Below are 14,828 nucleotides of genomic sequence, written 5' to 3' on the forward strand. Positions count from 1 at the left end.
AGGCCCCAGCAGCACAACCACTCACCCACCTCCCCTGAGCCCTCCCCACTCTGTGCGAACCAACCCACAGCTCCTGCTCCCGCTTCCTCCCAGGAGAAGTCACTGCAGGGGTAGGGGCCGAAGGTCAAGGGGCTAGAGATGGGGGTGTCTGAGGGAGAAACACATGTAAGTGCTAGAATCAAACACTGAAGCAAAACAGGCAACTGGCACAGGCAGCACATGGGGACAGGGTGGGACAGGAAAAGGGGCCAAGCTGAGGTCTGCCCTCACCACAGCAGGAGACGTGCTCCCAGCTCGGCCTGCATGCCAGAGAACCAGGGACAAGGGTGCCACAGGTGAGCCGAGAATGGGAGGTGGAGATAGGAGCAAGGGCCCCAGTACTCCCCACAGCCCCCCTGTCGTGCCATGAAACAGCTAACGGGAGCCCATCTATGTACAGCTGGGAGGAAGCCGGCACTCCGGGGAAAGAGTGGAGGCCCTACGGGGGTCTGTGTAGGCCGGCGGCCGATGAGAAGAGTCCCCTAGCCCAGCCAGGGGAGATGACAGCAGCAACTGGGCCACGTGGTAAGGACCAGGAGCAGAAACAGAAGAGTGCAAGGGAAATACTGTGGTAAACGGGAGGGGCCGTCTATCCTCCACCCTCTGCAAAGCCACATGCCCAAAGAGCAGCTGAGACAGGGAGCGCACGCCTTGCCACCCACCAGGGCCGGTGGGGAAAGGAGGATGCGAGAGCCCACAGCCCAAGCCGGTGGGACCCACCAATACAGCAGCAGCCGTCTGTGAGCCTACCCTGTCCCACCAGGGGCTCAGGCCCAGGGACTGATGATGAGGCAGCACCAGGTCAGAAAGATGGACACAGGGGAGCCTGGCAGGGCCTAATCTGGTAGGTGCAGTGGCCATGCACCCCCAGGGGCCACTTGCTAAGCCAATCCTCGTGGAAGTCCCAGCACTGCCTACCTGGTCCTGCACAGGGTAAGCAGGGGGAAGGCGCAGGCGAGGGAGGAGCTCCTAGCCACTCAGGGGATGCAGGTCCACTTTGACTTTCTCCCCACAGCTCAGCATCCCAATGGTGGGGAAGAAACCCCCAGAAGGTACCACGGCATCCTTCTTGCCAATGATCTTGCCATTCCGAGTGAAGAAAACCTAGGGGTGGAGGGGGGAGAAGGTGGGACAGGTGGCTCTGGCCTCTGCTCAGGGGAGGCAAGGGCCACACAGGCCTGAACCCTGATCACTCCCAACTCCCAGCCCGGCTGAAAGGGGAGACAGGGTGATGCTAGAAGCAACCACAAGAGGGCATCCTGAGGCTGGAAACCAGTCTCCCCAGCTCAGCGCCCCCAGGCAACTTCCACCGCCCCAGGGGCACTGGATACCAGGCTAGGACTAGCCCTTGCCCAGGCACAAGAACATGGGCCAGTCCCACACCTCCCCCTACTCACCACCACCTTCTTGCCCTCATGCTCCTGCTCTATCTCTTCCCCATCTTCTTCCTCTTCCTCTTCCTCCTCTTCCTCTTCCCCTTCCTGGTGCAGGTACATGACATTCCGGACGTTCCGGACGGCTCGGGCGGTCGGGGACAGGATCACTGTGTCACAGCTGTCATCACTGTCACCTAGAAGTCCAGGAGACCTGAGCTCCTGTGCATCCACCCCCACCCTGCCCAACCAGCCTGCTAAGCCACCCCCACCCCACTCACCCTCGCTGTCCAGAATGTAGTCCCGGGGAAACATAATTCCACAGCCCATAATGTCCCCTTTATAACAGCGTGGCCCAAAGGGGTCCCCCACGCCACTGCCATGGAAGATCTTGCCGTCATCTGTGGAAGGCAAAAGGACATACCCTTGAAGAAACAGGGACTGGCAGTCTATGCCCACCCAGACAGTGCCCGCTCGCAGGGGATGATTCCCTGGCCCCGCAGCCCCCGGGAAGGGCAGGGTCCGAAGTGGGGAGAGGGTACCAGACAATGTCTGGTAGCTCCAAAGGCTAGTGGGAGACTCCCTCAGGGAGATGGTCCAAAGGTGAGGGGGTGTGGAGAGGGCAGCAGCGGGGTCAGGAACTCACAGCTTGTATTTTTCTAAAGAAAGTCCTAAAAATCAAGCTGACCAAAAAAAGAAAATGCAGAATCCACAGGAAGGGCGCAGAAGGAAGCAGCTCAGAGGCCTGGAATGTCCAGCTTTGTCCAGACCCCCCCACCCCTGCTCTGCTCCCCTGGCTTTAAGGGCTAGGAGGAAAAACAGATGAGGAGAAAGCACTGGAGGCTTGGGGAGGGGAGGTCTGGCAGCAGGGGAGTCTCTGCAGCCAGCTGCTGGAGGAGGGGCCACTGGTAAGGACAGCAGGAAGATGGGCCATCCCTGTGTCTGCACCCCCCGCAATCCCAGCGTCCCCAAGCCAGCCCAATTCACCTGCGTGATAAGCCACAGACCCTCTGCTCCATCCTGGGTGCCTGTTCTTGGGATAATCCTGCACCAAGAAGACAGAAGAAAATCTATAGTACCACACACAGAAAGGGAGAGTGGCATCTGAGCCTTTAATTTTCTGGAACAGGCTACCACACACATGGCTGCTCACCTCCGCAGCCTGAGAGCCTTCAGGCACTTAAAAGGTTGCAGGGGAAGCACAACCTGGCTTTCTCGGGCAGGGCCGCAGGCTGCCGCAGCCCCACCAGCCACCAGCCTGAGCGTGTGGGGTACAGACGTGACACTCTCACAAGTCCTGGGTCACGTGGGGTCTACACGCCTACACGGCAGATCCCCTCGCCTGTCTGTCTCGCGAGAAGATAATTAACCTGAGACAGTTAACGCTCCACAGTTCGCCCCAATTCCTCCAAGAGCTCCCGCCCCACCCCGAGAGCCCAGAGTGGAGCCCCGCAGGGGAAAAGCCAGCACCTTCCGGGCCAGTCCCAAGGCGATGTAGCATTTCTCTCCAGGGTCCACGATCTCCACCTCGAAGTAGTGGCTCCGGGTGCTGAGCGGGCGCCGGGCCTGAGCCAGCCCCACGTCGACAATGCTCTTGCCCTTGCCCAAGTACTCCAGCAGCTGCGGGGGAGAGCCGTGAGCGCCACGGGGCAGGTTGACTCCTGTCCTGGAACCCTGGACCCCAGGGAGTCTGGGACCCCGTCTCCTGGGTCTGACAAAAAGGCCTGGCAGGAGGGGAAAGGGCCTGGAGGCACAAGGCGGGCTGGGAGAACTGGGAGGGGCAGTGAAGGTGGCGGCAGGAAAAACAGGGCCACGACACTGCCCCCCCCGCCCCTCCCCCTCGTCTGCCGCAGCCACCTGCCCACTAGAGAGACAGCGACGACAGGACAGCCACCCCGGCGAAGGGGCTCAGGGTGATGTCATCATCTCCCTGAATAACCCTGCCCTTCCCTGCCGGGAGAGGCCCACCCCAGCGCCCCCGAGCACCGAGACCCGGGAGCAAGGGCCAGGCCAGAGGAAACCTGATGACTTTCCGGGGGCGGCCCGCAATGGGGACAGGGAGGATGCAGAGGCCTGTGCCATCTCCAGATGTTTGGGGCGGGGGGACCAGCTCCAAAGCCAAATCTGCCTGGGGTGGGACTGATGTCATTTCTCAAGGGTTCTGCTTTACTTGGCTCGAGCAGGGCTGTTCGGAGCTGAGCCAGGGAGGTGGTCAGGGGAGCTGGGAGCCCGGAAGGGCCAGCTTGACTCTGGCATTTAACATGCGAGGGGAGCAGGCAGAAGAAAGACAGGAAGGCAGGCCTCCTGCTCCCAGCCCTCGTGGTCCTGTCAAGCTGGGGCAAGGGCATGGAGGTGGGAGCGGGCACGACTGACGGGCGCTCCAGTCCCACAATGGTCCTGCCTGGGCATGATGGGGTGGCAACCCCCAACCGGGGAGGATTTATTTATCCGTTGTCATGACAATAATGGGACGATGACTCAACCCCATCCCCTCTCTCCCCCACCCTTAACATCACCTGGGATCCCTTAATCCCTTTTTAATTAGCCAAACTGTCCCACCAGACTTTCTTCTACCCTCCCAGCCCTCTAGCCCTAGAGAAAACGCTCCTCAGGGACTCTGCTCAGCCCTGAAAAACCCTGGGGTATTGGGCTCCCATCCCACAGGGCACTCCTGCCTGAACAAGAAAGGAATTATGTTCGCCTGCACCAGAGTGGAAGCCTTCGGAGAGTGGGAATAGGGGAACCTGGTCCCCTTCTCAGCCCTGGCTCCCCAAAGCCCTGCTACCTCCAGCCCATCCCCACCTCCTCTCCAAAGAGAGCTGGAGGCACAGGGTAGGATCCAGAAGAGAAGCCAGAGGCGTGTGGGGCACCGGCTACACTCACCCCCGGGTTCGCCCTGCTCTACTTCCCACGGCCCGATCTGACACCAGCCGGGCTGCTCTGCTGTCTGGCAGTCAGGCTCCTAGTCCAGGTCTTCCCACACTTCCTCTCATCAGGAAGAGATCCCCCGCCAGGCTGTCTTCTGCCTTAGCGGGGACGAAGTCCCACGCTGTCCGAATTCTGCTCAAGGTCCTGAGTGTCCTCTCTTTGACCTGGGCTCCCCGCCCCCCACCGCTCCCCACCGGCCAAGCAGGCTGTGGCCTGGCGCACATGAATCAGCTTACACTCCCAGTCTAAGCAGCCCGAGCCCACCCTCTCCGTCCAGCATTGCAGAACTGGGTGGGGGACCCCACAGCTGCCCTAGACCACTCTATCCAACTGGCCTCAGCATAGGAAAACAGTGCTCTCCACTTCCGGAGCCAAGAGACAGCGGCTCCAGATCATGGTCCTTGGGAAAAACCCGCCCAGCCATTCCTTCTGCCTCAGCCCAGACAAGGGCCGCTGCGGTAGTTTCATCTGTGGCTCAGGCAGGAGTTCGCCCCTATGCAAGAGGAAGAAATGCATTAAAATGGGACTCTAAAACCCACTTCCATCCTGCAGAGAAGCCTGCGCAGACTGCGACAGCCTGGAGGACTTGGTGCCTATGCAAGAGAACCGCTCACCCTGGGGAGGAAGCCACACCAACTGGCCCGGGTCATCCCTGATCCACTCTGACTCCCTGCCCCAGGGAGCCTCCTGGGAACATTTACACAAGGGGGGCAGCCAGCCTGATAGACTGACTCTTAAATCTGAGTTCACTCCTACCCTCCTTAGAGGAACACAGAGGAGATGGGCAGTTTACTTCCTACAGTCTGAATTGCTAGAATCTTCATGTTGGTCCCTCGATCTATGTCTCAGATGGCTCTTAGTTTGAAAGAGAAGCAAACAGACCTGGGTTCAAACCATAACTGCCCTTACACACTAGCTACCTACCATCAACAAGTGACCTGCACTTTTTTTTTTTAATTTATGCATCTGAGAACTGGGGTACAGGCTAGAGGTGCAGGGAGGTGAGAAGATTCACCAGAGACAGAGTGGGGAGCAGAACAGGCAGATCTACTGAAATACACTACTGAGGGGAGCAGCAGGGAGACAGGAGGTCTGCTGTGCCATGTGGGTAGCTCCCTGGCCGGGGATTAAACTCGCGCTGCAGTGGCTGTGGATCGCTTCATAGAGCTGAGACTTAATCCCTTGCGCCACCAGGGAGGCCCCACGACTTACATTTCTTTAAACCTCTGTAAAATAGGGATACTACGACCTGCATCTCCATAAATGGGTGAGGAGGCCCAGTGAAGGGAGGGTCAAGTGCTTAGCATGGAGCCTGACAGCCAATAGGGGATTACACACATTTCTGCCTTTCCTAATGCTGGAAATGAGGGTTGCATTGGAACATGCTAGCATATTAGTGCTCCCTAAACTTTAACAGCCACCTCAAAGCTACCATCGATTAGATCTGCCAATCACAAAGAAGGAAATGAACTTTCATCCCAGCCCTCACCACCAATTAGGGGCTCCCAAAACTGTCACTGGTTCCCCAGGACAGACGCCCACTCCTAGTTACTCTGGGAGCAGCCGTCTTCCCAGCATCTCTCTACACAAGAGGAATGTTCTACATCTTTGGTGGGGTAAGGGGAACCCTTTCCTCAGAGCTTTCAAGTCCCCTCCTACCCACACCAACTCCGTACATGCACACAACCACCAAAGCCTTAAGAGGTCACACAGGTTAACTGGGTAACTGAGGCCAGAGTGCACAGAGCCTCCTGCACCCCACTGCTCCCCCGCCCCCACCCGTAGGCCTTCTCAGTCTCTTCTCCCCTGCTGGTATCCACCCTCTTCCTCTTCCCAGTAGAGATCCTAATCCCTCTTGACAGCAGCCAAGGAGGGCTCAGTGCCCTGAGGGCCCAGAGCAGTTGAAACAAGAACCAAGATCATGCTCCCCACCAGCCAGCTCAGGCCCCAACACGGACTCTACTTGGGTTGGGTCTGGGGAGGACCCCTGGGAGGGTGAGGCCTCATTCACCCCACTTTGTATACCAAAGCTGTTGCGCAGTCTCTAAGGAGTTGTCAGAGGAACTATGAACAGGAACCAAAGAAAGAATGGGCCTAATCCCCCAGCTTTACCTACTGCCCCCCACCCTCCACACTCACCTCACTTTGCAAGTCCTGGGGACAGGAGTCAGGAGGGAGCAACACCCCTACTCTGAGTAAATGTGGTAGCAACTCTTCAAGACCTCAGAGTTCTGGCGATGGGGGAACCGTTTAGGAGGGAAACTGAGGCCCGAGGAAGCAGGGGGAGCATTCTACTCATGAGACCAGGCCTATCTGCAACTAAATGCTCAGATCAATCAGGACCAAATATTAACAAGTACTGAAGCTATATGGTTAAGTATATGGGTGTTCAAAGAACTATTTTTTAAACTTTTCTGTATGTTTGAAATTTTTCATAGTGAAATGCTAGAGGAAAAATAAAAGGCAGAAATTGAATTTGCTTTCCTTTGTAGGAAAAACCAATGAGAAGCGAGACATCAAAGCTGAGACAAATGGCTAGGAGAGAAAGAATCCCAAGGTTATGAAGCAAACTCACCTACAAGGGTCTTGGTTACAGAAACCAGACGGGGAACCCCAGGAGAAGTGGGAATTTAAGTCCAGGAATTCCGGTTTCATCTTAGGAGAAGCAGGCAGGAGGAGAAGAAATGACTGGCGACAGAAAGGCAGGCTTGGGTAGAAGGTTTCAGCATGTATTAGTGGAAGGCAGTGGGCAGGGAGCAAAGAATGAGCAGCTGAACTAAGTTTTGCTACCATTTCGCTGTTGGACATTTCAACAAAACTTTTCATTTTCCTCTGGGACTATTTTTTCATCAACAGCAAAACAAGAAGCTATTCAGAGCTGTGTGACTGTCACGATGCCTAGGGGAGGGGGCTGCTAGCACCTTATGTCTGGGGACCAGGAATACTAAACCTCTTGCACATCGAGGAGCTGTTTCACCTAAAATACCAACAATCTCCCCTGTGAGAAACCCTGGAATGGATGACATCAAAGTCTCTCTCAAAACTCTATGTTCCAAAAAGGCACTTTACTGAGAACCTCACCTAAGGCAGGAGAAGCTGCAGGGGTCTGAGGTCCAAGGAAGGGCCCCCTGGAGGCAGGTGTAAAAATCAGGAAGGGCAAAAAGGAAAAACAGCTGTGCTAGACATCTCTAGAAACAGGAGCACACGCATGACCTAAATGACCTCTCCCAGGCTTCTCCAGGCAAACACAATGCTGATCACCAGGTCAGAAATACAGCCCATGGTTAGGAGGAGAAAAAAGAAAGGCGGCCAAGAGACAAGGAGGGCTGGTGGGCAGGACAGCAGAGGATGGGGGGAGCTGGCAAGACCGGAAGAGAGGCAGCTGTCCTTCAAGAGGCTCATACCCAAGCTTGCCCCAGAGCAGCAAGGACGCAGGGAGCAGGCTGCCCACTCTGACAGCTGTCCCAAGCTGGGGTGAGGGCCTGAGAAGAGCCAAACTCAACAGTTTACGTCTAAGAAAGAAAAAATTCTTAAATGAGTGTCCTGAGGGGACTTGGGGGAAGGCAGAGAGGAAGGAAAGCTATTTATAAATGACTACAAGATTCTGCATCAATTAAAAAAGATTGCCTGGGAGGAGCTGGGAGCAGAGTGGGGACAGGTCCAGGCAGGGAAAGGATGCCAGGAAAAAACTCTTGAGGAGAGGTCAGGAATAAGAGCTGGAACATCGCCCTGGCTCAGGCCCAAGTTCAACTGTGTGGATGTTGTCAAAATGGTGGTGGAAGGGGAAAGACGGGTCACATAGTGGGCACTAAGGCCTCCTAGCTCATAACCACTGCAGTATGTGATCCCAGTGCCACAAGGAGGTGCAGAGTGTCAGAAGTAGCAGGAGGGCACACTTTCTGCCATTTTCCTGAGTTTGACTCACCTTGAACTCCAGAAGGGGAGAGTCTTGCTCATAATCCATTTCCACCCCCCACTGCTTCTGTTTTGCTCTCAAAAGCTGAGTTGAAAACAGCCCGGGTTGGGGTGAGAAGGCCAGAGGGTGGAGAAGAAGGCTGAGCTCGGGGCAGGAGGGCAAGAGAGGGACAATTCGAAGTAGGAGGCCTGAGCAGCCCACGAGAGGTCACGGCCAAACCCCTGACTCAGCATCCACTCACAGAGGGTAGACATGAAGAATTTCCCTCTCTCAAGGCATGCTCCCCAAAGAAGTTTAAAACCTAATACAGGCATGATATGAAGTTTTAGGGATTAGGGATTAAGATTTAGGGTTAGGGGTTCTTACTGAATATTCACCCACCTCTATTCTCACCCTGTATGAATGTATAGGGAAAACAGAAGAAATTAACGCTGACACTTGATAAAAGTCTCAAAGAGCCTCCACCCCCACGTGTGGGACCTGGGGCCACAGCTGTCCCACAGCACTGTGAATGGAAGGTGTGGGCCAGCTGAGCTGTCTCCAAATCAGCCCCAACCCCTCAAAGGCAGGGCAGCAGAGGGCAGCAGGTGTCTAAGGAACCAAAGAAGGTGAAAGAGAACCACTACATGTTCTGCAAGCGAAACTAACCTGAGCTGTCACATGACAGAAGAGAAGAAAGGGATTCAGCCCCCAGAAGAACAGGGATCTAGACCCAACAGACCGTGTCCATGTCTCAGGCTATCCTGTTCACACTCTTGTCTCTCAAACCCCTACAAAAGCCACTGCCCCAATCCCCATCTGAGTGATTCCAACTGCTGTGTGGCCTACAGTTCTGCCCAGCCCTTCCAAGGGCCCCCTACTCACAGTTCCACAGACTCTGACGTCGTGCAGCCGGCCCCATTCGTCTTCGTAACTGTCCACCATCATGACGCTGTCGTCCTCACGGCCCAGCTCAGCATTGAGGTGTAGTCGCACCTCCTCACCCAGGGAGTGCATGCCCACAGCTGGGAACAGCCCATCTGGGGACATGGGCATGATGGTAGAGCCCACCTGCAGTGGAGAGAGGGACAGAGCTGCTAGCTGGCTCCCCTCCCCATAGCTCACCTCATTTTCACAAGGGTCCTTTTGAGATAATGCAACGAATAATTATACACACTGACAGATTTAAAAAAAAAAAAGAAAAACCCAGAGTTATAGAAAAGTTTAAAAAGCTGCGAAGCCCTCCTGGTAGAGCAAAGTGACCACAGAGCTAGAGGCCAACACAAGTCCCTTGACTTGCTGCCAAATACACTGGGTACACATGAGTGTGAACCGGAGCAGCAAAGCAGGAGGTACAGATGCTAAGGGAGCAGGACCACCCAGACAAGGCCTTAGAAAGCAGTTTTCCCAGGGCAGAGATGGAGCTGGGAAAAGAAAGAAAGCCAGAGTCTCTGGCTTCACTTCGCTCATGTATCCATCTCATCACCACTAAAGTCTCTTTCTGAAGAGGGAAGGGAAATATAAGCAAAATATAAGCAAAATAAACACAGACAGGACATATCCTCAAAAGCTCTCAAGCCAACAATACATAGAGGACCTCCAGCTTTCTACAGTCAGACTATCATCTTCCACCCCCTTTTTTTTTTGCCCAAATCCTTCCCAATTTTGTCCCCCACAATTTCTGCCCCCCACTACAATAACTTGCCCTCCACAGCTACATCAGGGTAATGTCCTAGTGCCTCTGAGCTGGGAAAGTGCCTTCCACATGCAGAAGAACCTTTTACTCCAGGAGGATCAGAGGCTGCACTGAAGGCAGTGGGGACAGAGCCTGTGGGCCCCTGGCTAGGTCCCGGCAGCACTCCTGTTTATCGCTGCCGCACGCGTGCTGGGACAGCTCCAAGCTGCCCGCCTGGGGTTTCCCACTCACCCGCTTCCCGTTCTTGGTGAAGAATATCTGGGCAGTCTGCACATCAAAGGACACAGGCTCAATGCCACAACCAATTCGGTCCCCAGAGTTGCACTTTGACCCAAACTGGCGACCTTTGGCTCGGCCATTGTACAGCCTATGGACAGAAAACAGACATGGGACTCGACTCTGGCCTCGCAACCTCTCCCCCGCGCTGATAGCGGAGGCTTCATGTCTCACTGCTCCCAGTCACTCTGTGAGATCCTGATATCCTGCCATGGGGTTCACCCTCCCCTCCAAGTCTGCAAACATCCAAGGGTAGCCATTGGACCACCTGCCTGTCCTGATCAGAAAAACCAAGAAATACCCCAAGACAGGTGAAGGAATGACAAGGGTCACCCTGAGGTAGCCTGTTATATCTAAGATTCCCGAATCCACAGGAAAGGGGCAGGTTTCACGGGGGCAACTCACTTGCCGTCGTCAGCATGGTAGGCTACGGAGTCAGGCAGCCAGCCAGGCTGGTGATCCAGGCTGTAGTACTGAGGAACCAGGCCCACAGCAATGGTGCCCCGTACCCCGCTGTCCACAATAGACACCTGGGGGACAGCCGGCAGTTAGCAGGGGTGGGGAAAGGGATGAACTGCTGAGTGTTTTGGGGAAGGAAACAAAGACATCAGAGGAGGCTGAGCCCCCAAGAGGTAAAAGACATGAGAGAATCTGAGACAAAGACAGGGCACCCAAAGGGAGAGCGGGGCGGTGGGGGGGGGGGCTACTTTACTATCATTGCTTAGGGAAAAGACAGAAGATGGAGTAGATGGTGGGCTGGGATCAGGGGGTGGGAAAGGACATGGGTCCAAGTCTACCTAGGTGAGGAGGAGCAAGGGAGCGGAAGGGCCCGGTGGCAGCACTCAGGGCACCTGTCTCTCAGATGCGTGCCCCTTCCCCACACAAAAGGACAGCCTTGATGGGAAATTTAAAGGATCAGATCATGAATCTCAGACAAAAGCTCCTTAGAGCTTAATCATCTCACCCCCTGCTCTGCCCACCCACTGCTTGGATCACCTCAAAATAATTGCTGTCCTTGGTCAGGGGTCGAGAAGCCACATAGCAGCCAACTTCACCAGAGTTTCCATGGTAACTGAAGGAGGAATGAGGGAGAGTTCCATTAGCAGCCGGTTCATGAGTTGCGGGGGGGGCCTCAGCATCCCCACCCCCACCCTGCCAGGGCCAGCACGAGGAGAATCCATCAGGCCATACTTCAGGATCTGCGCAGACACCGTGACAAGATACTTGAGCCGCCCCACCCCTCCCACTGCTTGCAGCCAGGGTCCAACCCATACCAGACCAACACAAGCCGGGCTTCTTCATCTACGGGGGAAAAGAATGCAGAGCCTCCCTCAGTTGCCTGCCGGGGTCTCACAACCCTGTCTAACCTCAATCCCTCATGCTGCAGCTTCGGCCCTTATCCTCTGGCTCTGTCCTCAGTGGAGCTGGAGAACGGCTGGTCTCTATCCTCTGTACCACAGCCCTTCGTAGATTGAAAGACAGTTATTCAATGCCCCTTCCTCAGCTTTCTTATCTTCTGGCTAAATAGCACTACTTCCTTCCCTCCCCAACACTCCGTCAGGGACAACTCTGTGAGAGAATTCAGCTCAGAAGGAGTCAGGGAAAGGGATCAAGCCAGAAAAGAAGAAGAAAACACACAAATACACAAGCCAAAGGGTTGGAAGATGGTGGGCAGGAGGCACTACAGAACTGTCCCTCCCAAAACAGCAACTGCACTACTGACAATGGCCACTGAACTGCAGGCAGGGGACCCAGACACCCCACAGACCCACTGGCGTCCTCTCAACAAGGCATTTGGGCAACCCCGACACCCCAGCAGCCTCCCAGCTCTGACAATGCCAGACGAGGACAGTGTGACCCAAAGGCAGACATAAGGGAGTTCAGGATGAAGCAAAACCCACCCCTCTACTCAGAAAGGCCTCCAGGGTCAAAAGCCCCCTCCCCCAGAGTAGTCTTGACAGTCCTCTGCCTCTGCCAAAGATGTGGCACAGGCAAGAAAACATGGACGCATTCCTCTAAACTCACCTCAGAGTGTCTCCATCTACGAGAATGTGCTTGAACCTCTCCTGATATCGAAAAGCACGGACTTCCCGAATCTCCCGGATCCGCCGGCGCCAGTTTAGAAACCGGTAGTGCAGGTTGAGGTCATCCATCTTGTTCATGAGAACAAACCTGCCAAAGGGAGAAGCGGCCTGAGGACTAGCAGGGGCCTGAGCAGAGCCCTCGAGCTGCTGGACCCAGAATGCGGAGAGGGCACTGGCCTCGAAATCAGCTGCCCAGACTGATCCCAAAATCCCCATCCTCACCCTTTCATTCATCATTTCAGCTCCCACTGTGCACTGTTTGAGGTGCTGAGAAAGCAGCTGTGAACAAGATGGATAGGACTCCTGTCCTCACAGGGGTTCCTTCAAGTGGGGGGGCATGACAGACAGTAAACAGACATGGCAGTGTTAGTGGGGTAAAGAGCAGGGTGACGTGATAAAGAATAATGGGGTGAAGACTAGCTAAAGAATACTTTGGTGAGAGCGGACAGAGAAGGCCTTTCTGAGGAGGTGACATCTGAGTGGCGATGAGAAGATACCAGCATGTGACAAGCCCCAGAAGGAGCATTCCAGGCAGAGGGGACAGCCAGGGAACAGGTCCTGAGGTGGGAGAGAAACAGAAAGGCCAGGGTGGCTGGTGTGCAGGGAATGCAGGGGCCATGTACAAGAAGTCAGGAGGAAAGTGGGGGCCAGATCAAGAGCCTACAGCCCACATTAAGGAGTCTGGATTTTATTCCAAGTGGGGCGGGAAACCTATGGAGAGTTTTTTTGTTTTTTTTTTAAAAGATTTATTGATTGGGCCTCCCCGGTGGCGCAGCGGTTGAGCGCTGGCTTGCGAAGCTGCCCGCAGCCTCTGCAGCACCAGTTCGATCCCTGGCCACCGGGCGAGGGTCCCACATGGCTCACAGACCTCTCCTGCCGCCCGCTGCTCCCCTCAGCAGTGTACTTCATCAGTCTGCCTATTCTGCTCTCCGCTCTGGCTCTGGTGAATTCTCTTACCCTCCCACGCCTCTGACTGTACCCAGTGCATGTATAAATAAATAAATCTTAAAAAAAAAAAAGATTTATAGATATAAGAGCTGGGGTACAGGCCAGAGATGCGGGGAGTGAGAGGATTCACCAAAAGAGAGAGTGAGGAACAGAACAGCCAGACTGACTGAAATACGCTGCTGAGGGGGGCAGCGGGCGAGTCAGGTGAGGTCTGCCACACCAAGTGGGTTGCTCCCTGGCCGGCCAGGGATCGAACTCGTGCTGCAGAAGCTGTGGATTGCTTCATAGTGCGGTGCTTAACCCCTTGCGCCACCAGGGAGGCCCCTATGAAGAGTTTAAACAAGGAAATGATATGACCTTAAGTTTATCAGATCTTAAAAACCAGTGGGCTGCTGGATGGGGAACTGAACATAAGAAGCAAAAGCAGAAGTGACGAAAAATTTTAATGAGGAGATTGTTGAACAACTGAGATGAGAGAAGCAGTTCAGAGGAAGGAAGATGGAGAGACTACGACGCTCCAGGCACTCAAACAGCCAGCGGTGCTCACATATGAATGAATGAATTTCTCCCTGGGGCCGGGTGAGCAAATGGTGAGGCTCTTTGCTTTTCCCACCTCTAAAACCCTGATCGGGGGTTCCACCAAGGCCTTGCACCCAGTAGGTGCTCACCACGCCTTGGTCAGGCTGATCCAACCCCGCTGCGCCCATCACCCCTTCTGCAGCGCCCCCTGCACCACGCGGCCCAGCCCCAGGGGCCCCGCGCCCGGGCACGACCCCCGGGAGACCCCGGGGGCCCAAACCTCGGGCAACGCTCGCCCGGCCCCACAGCCCCGGCCCCCGCGGGTGGCGGCCGCCCTGGACGCCGCCTCCGCCCGCGCAGGGCCCGGTCCCTCCGGACTCGCAGGGGCGCGGGGCGCGGGGCGCGGCCCCGGCGGGAGCTACGCCCGGCCCCGCCCGCCCCGCCGCGGCGGCTCCCCGGGAGGAAGCGCGGGCCCGAGCGACAGGCCCCGCCCCTGACCCCGCAGCCCCCGCCCAAGACCCCCGCCTCCCGCCTCCCGCTCCCGGGAGACCCGCGGCCTCCGGGACCCCGCCCCGATCCCCGCCTACCGGGGCCGCCGCGTCCTCCTCATCCATAGGCCTCTCAGCGCCGCACTCCAGGTTTCGGCCGCCGCCACCACACACATCCGGGGCCCCGCCCTGGCGACGCTCCTCGGGCCCGCCCCGCCCCGCCCGCCCGGCCAATCCGCAGCGGCCCCGGAGGACAGACACCTGAAGGAGCCAATCGGAAGCTGCAGGCCGGTCGGGGCGCGGCCCGGTGAAGCCGGTACCTCGCGTGGGGCCGGGGCCGGGCGGCGCCGCCGCGGGCAGGGTCGGGGGCGGCGACGTGGCGGCGCGGGAGCCGCGCGGGGCGCCGCGCTGGGCGCTGGCCGGGCGGCGGGGGCGGCTCCTGCGCGGGCAGACGCCGGGGCGACGGTCTCTACGTGCGCGCAAATGCTGCGAGCCCTTCCCGGGCGCTCCCGCGGGGCCGGCGCGATGGCGGGACTGAGGCACGTCCTCGCAGGCCGCCCGCCGCCCCGAGGAGCCGGGCTT

At 56.7% G+C, this 14,828-nt stretch overlaps 1 protein-coding gene across 1 annotated transcript; it reads right to left on the reverse strand.

Moving 5' to 3' along the window:
* Positions 1 to 1,008: 1,008 nt before the first annotated feature.
* SPRYD3 (SPRY domain containing 3) lies at positions 1,009 to 14,422 on the reverse strand (the record flags this gene model as incomplete). The annotated part of the gene is made up of 11 exons (XM_084255671.1): positions 1,009 to 1,143; positions 1,437 to 1,609; positions 1,694 to 1,813; positions 2,400 to 2,457; positions 2,883 to 3,032; positions 9,121 to 9,306; positions 10,163 to 10,298; positions 10,613 to 10,737; positions 11,204 to 11,279; positions 12,233 to 12,379; positions 14,346 to 14,422. The coding sequence occupies 11 exons, from the start codon at positions 14,420 to 14,422 to the stop codon at positions 1,009 to 1,011; spliced, it is 1,383 nt and encodes a 460-aa protein (XP_084111797.1).
* Between the last annotated feature and the right edge of the window lie 406 nt (positions 14,423 to 14,828).

The sequence above is a fragment of the Talpa europaea genome, assembly GCF_964194135.1.
Source record: "Talpa europaea genome assembly, chromosome: 15".
NCBI lineage: Eukaryota > Metazoa > Chordata > Mammalia > Eulipotyphla > Talpidae > Talpa > Talpa europaea.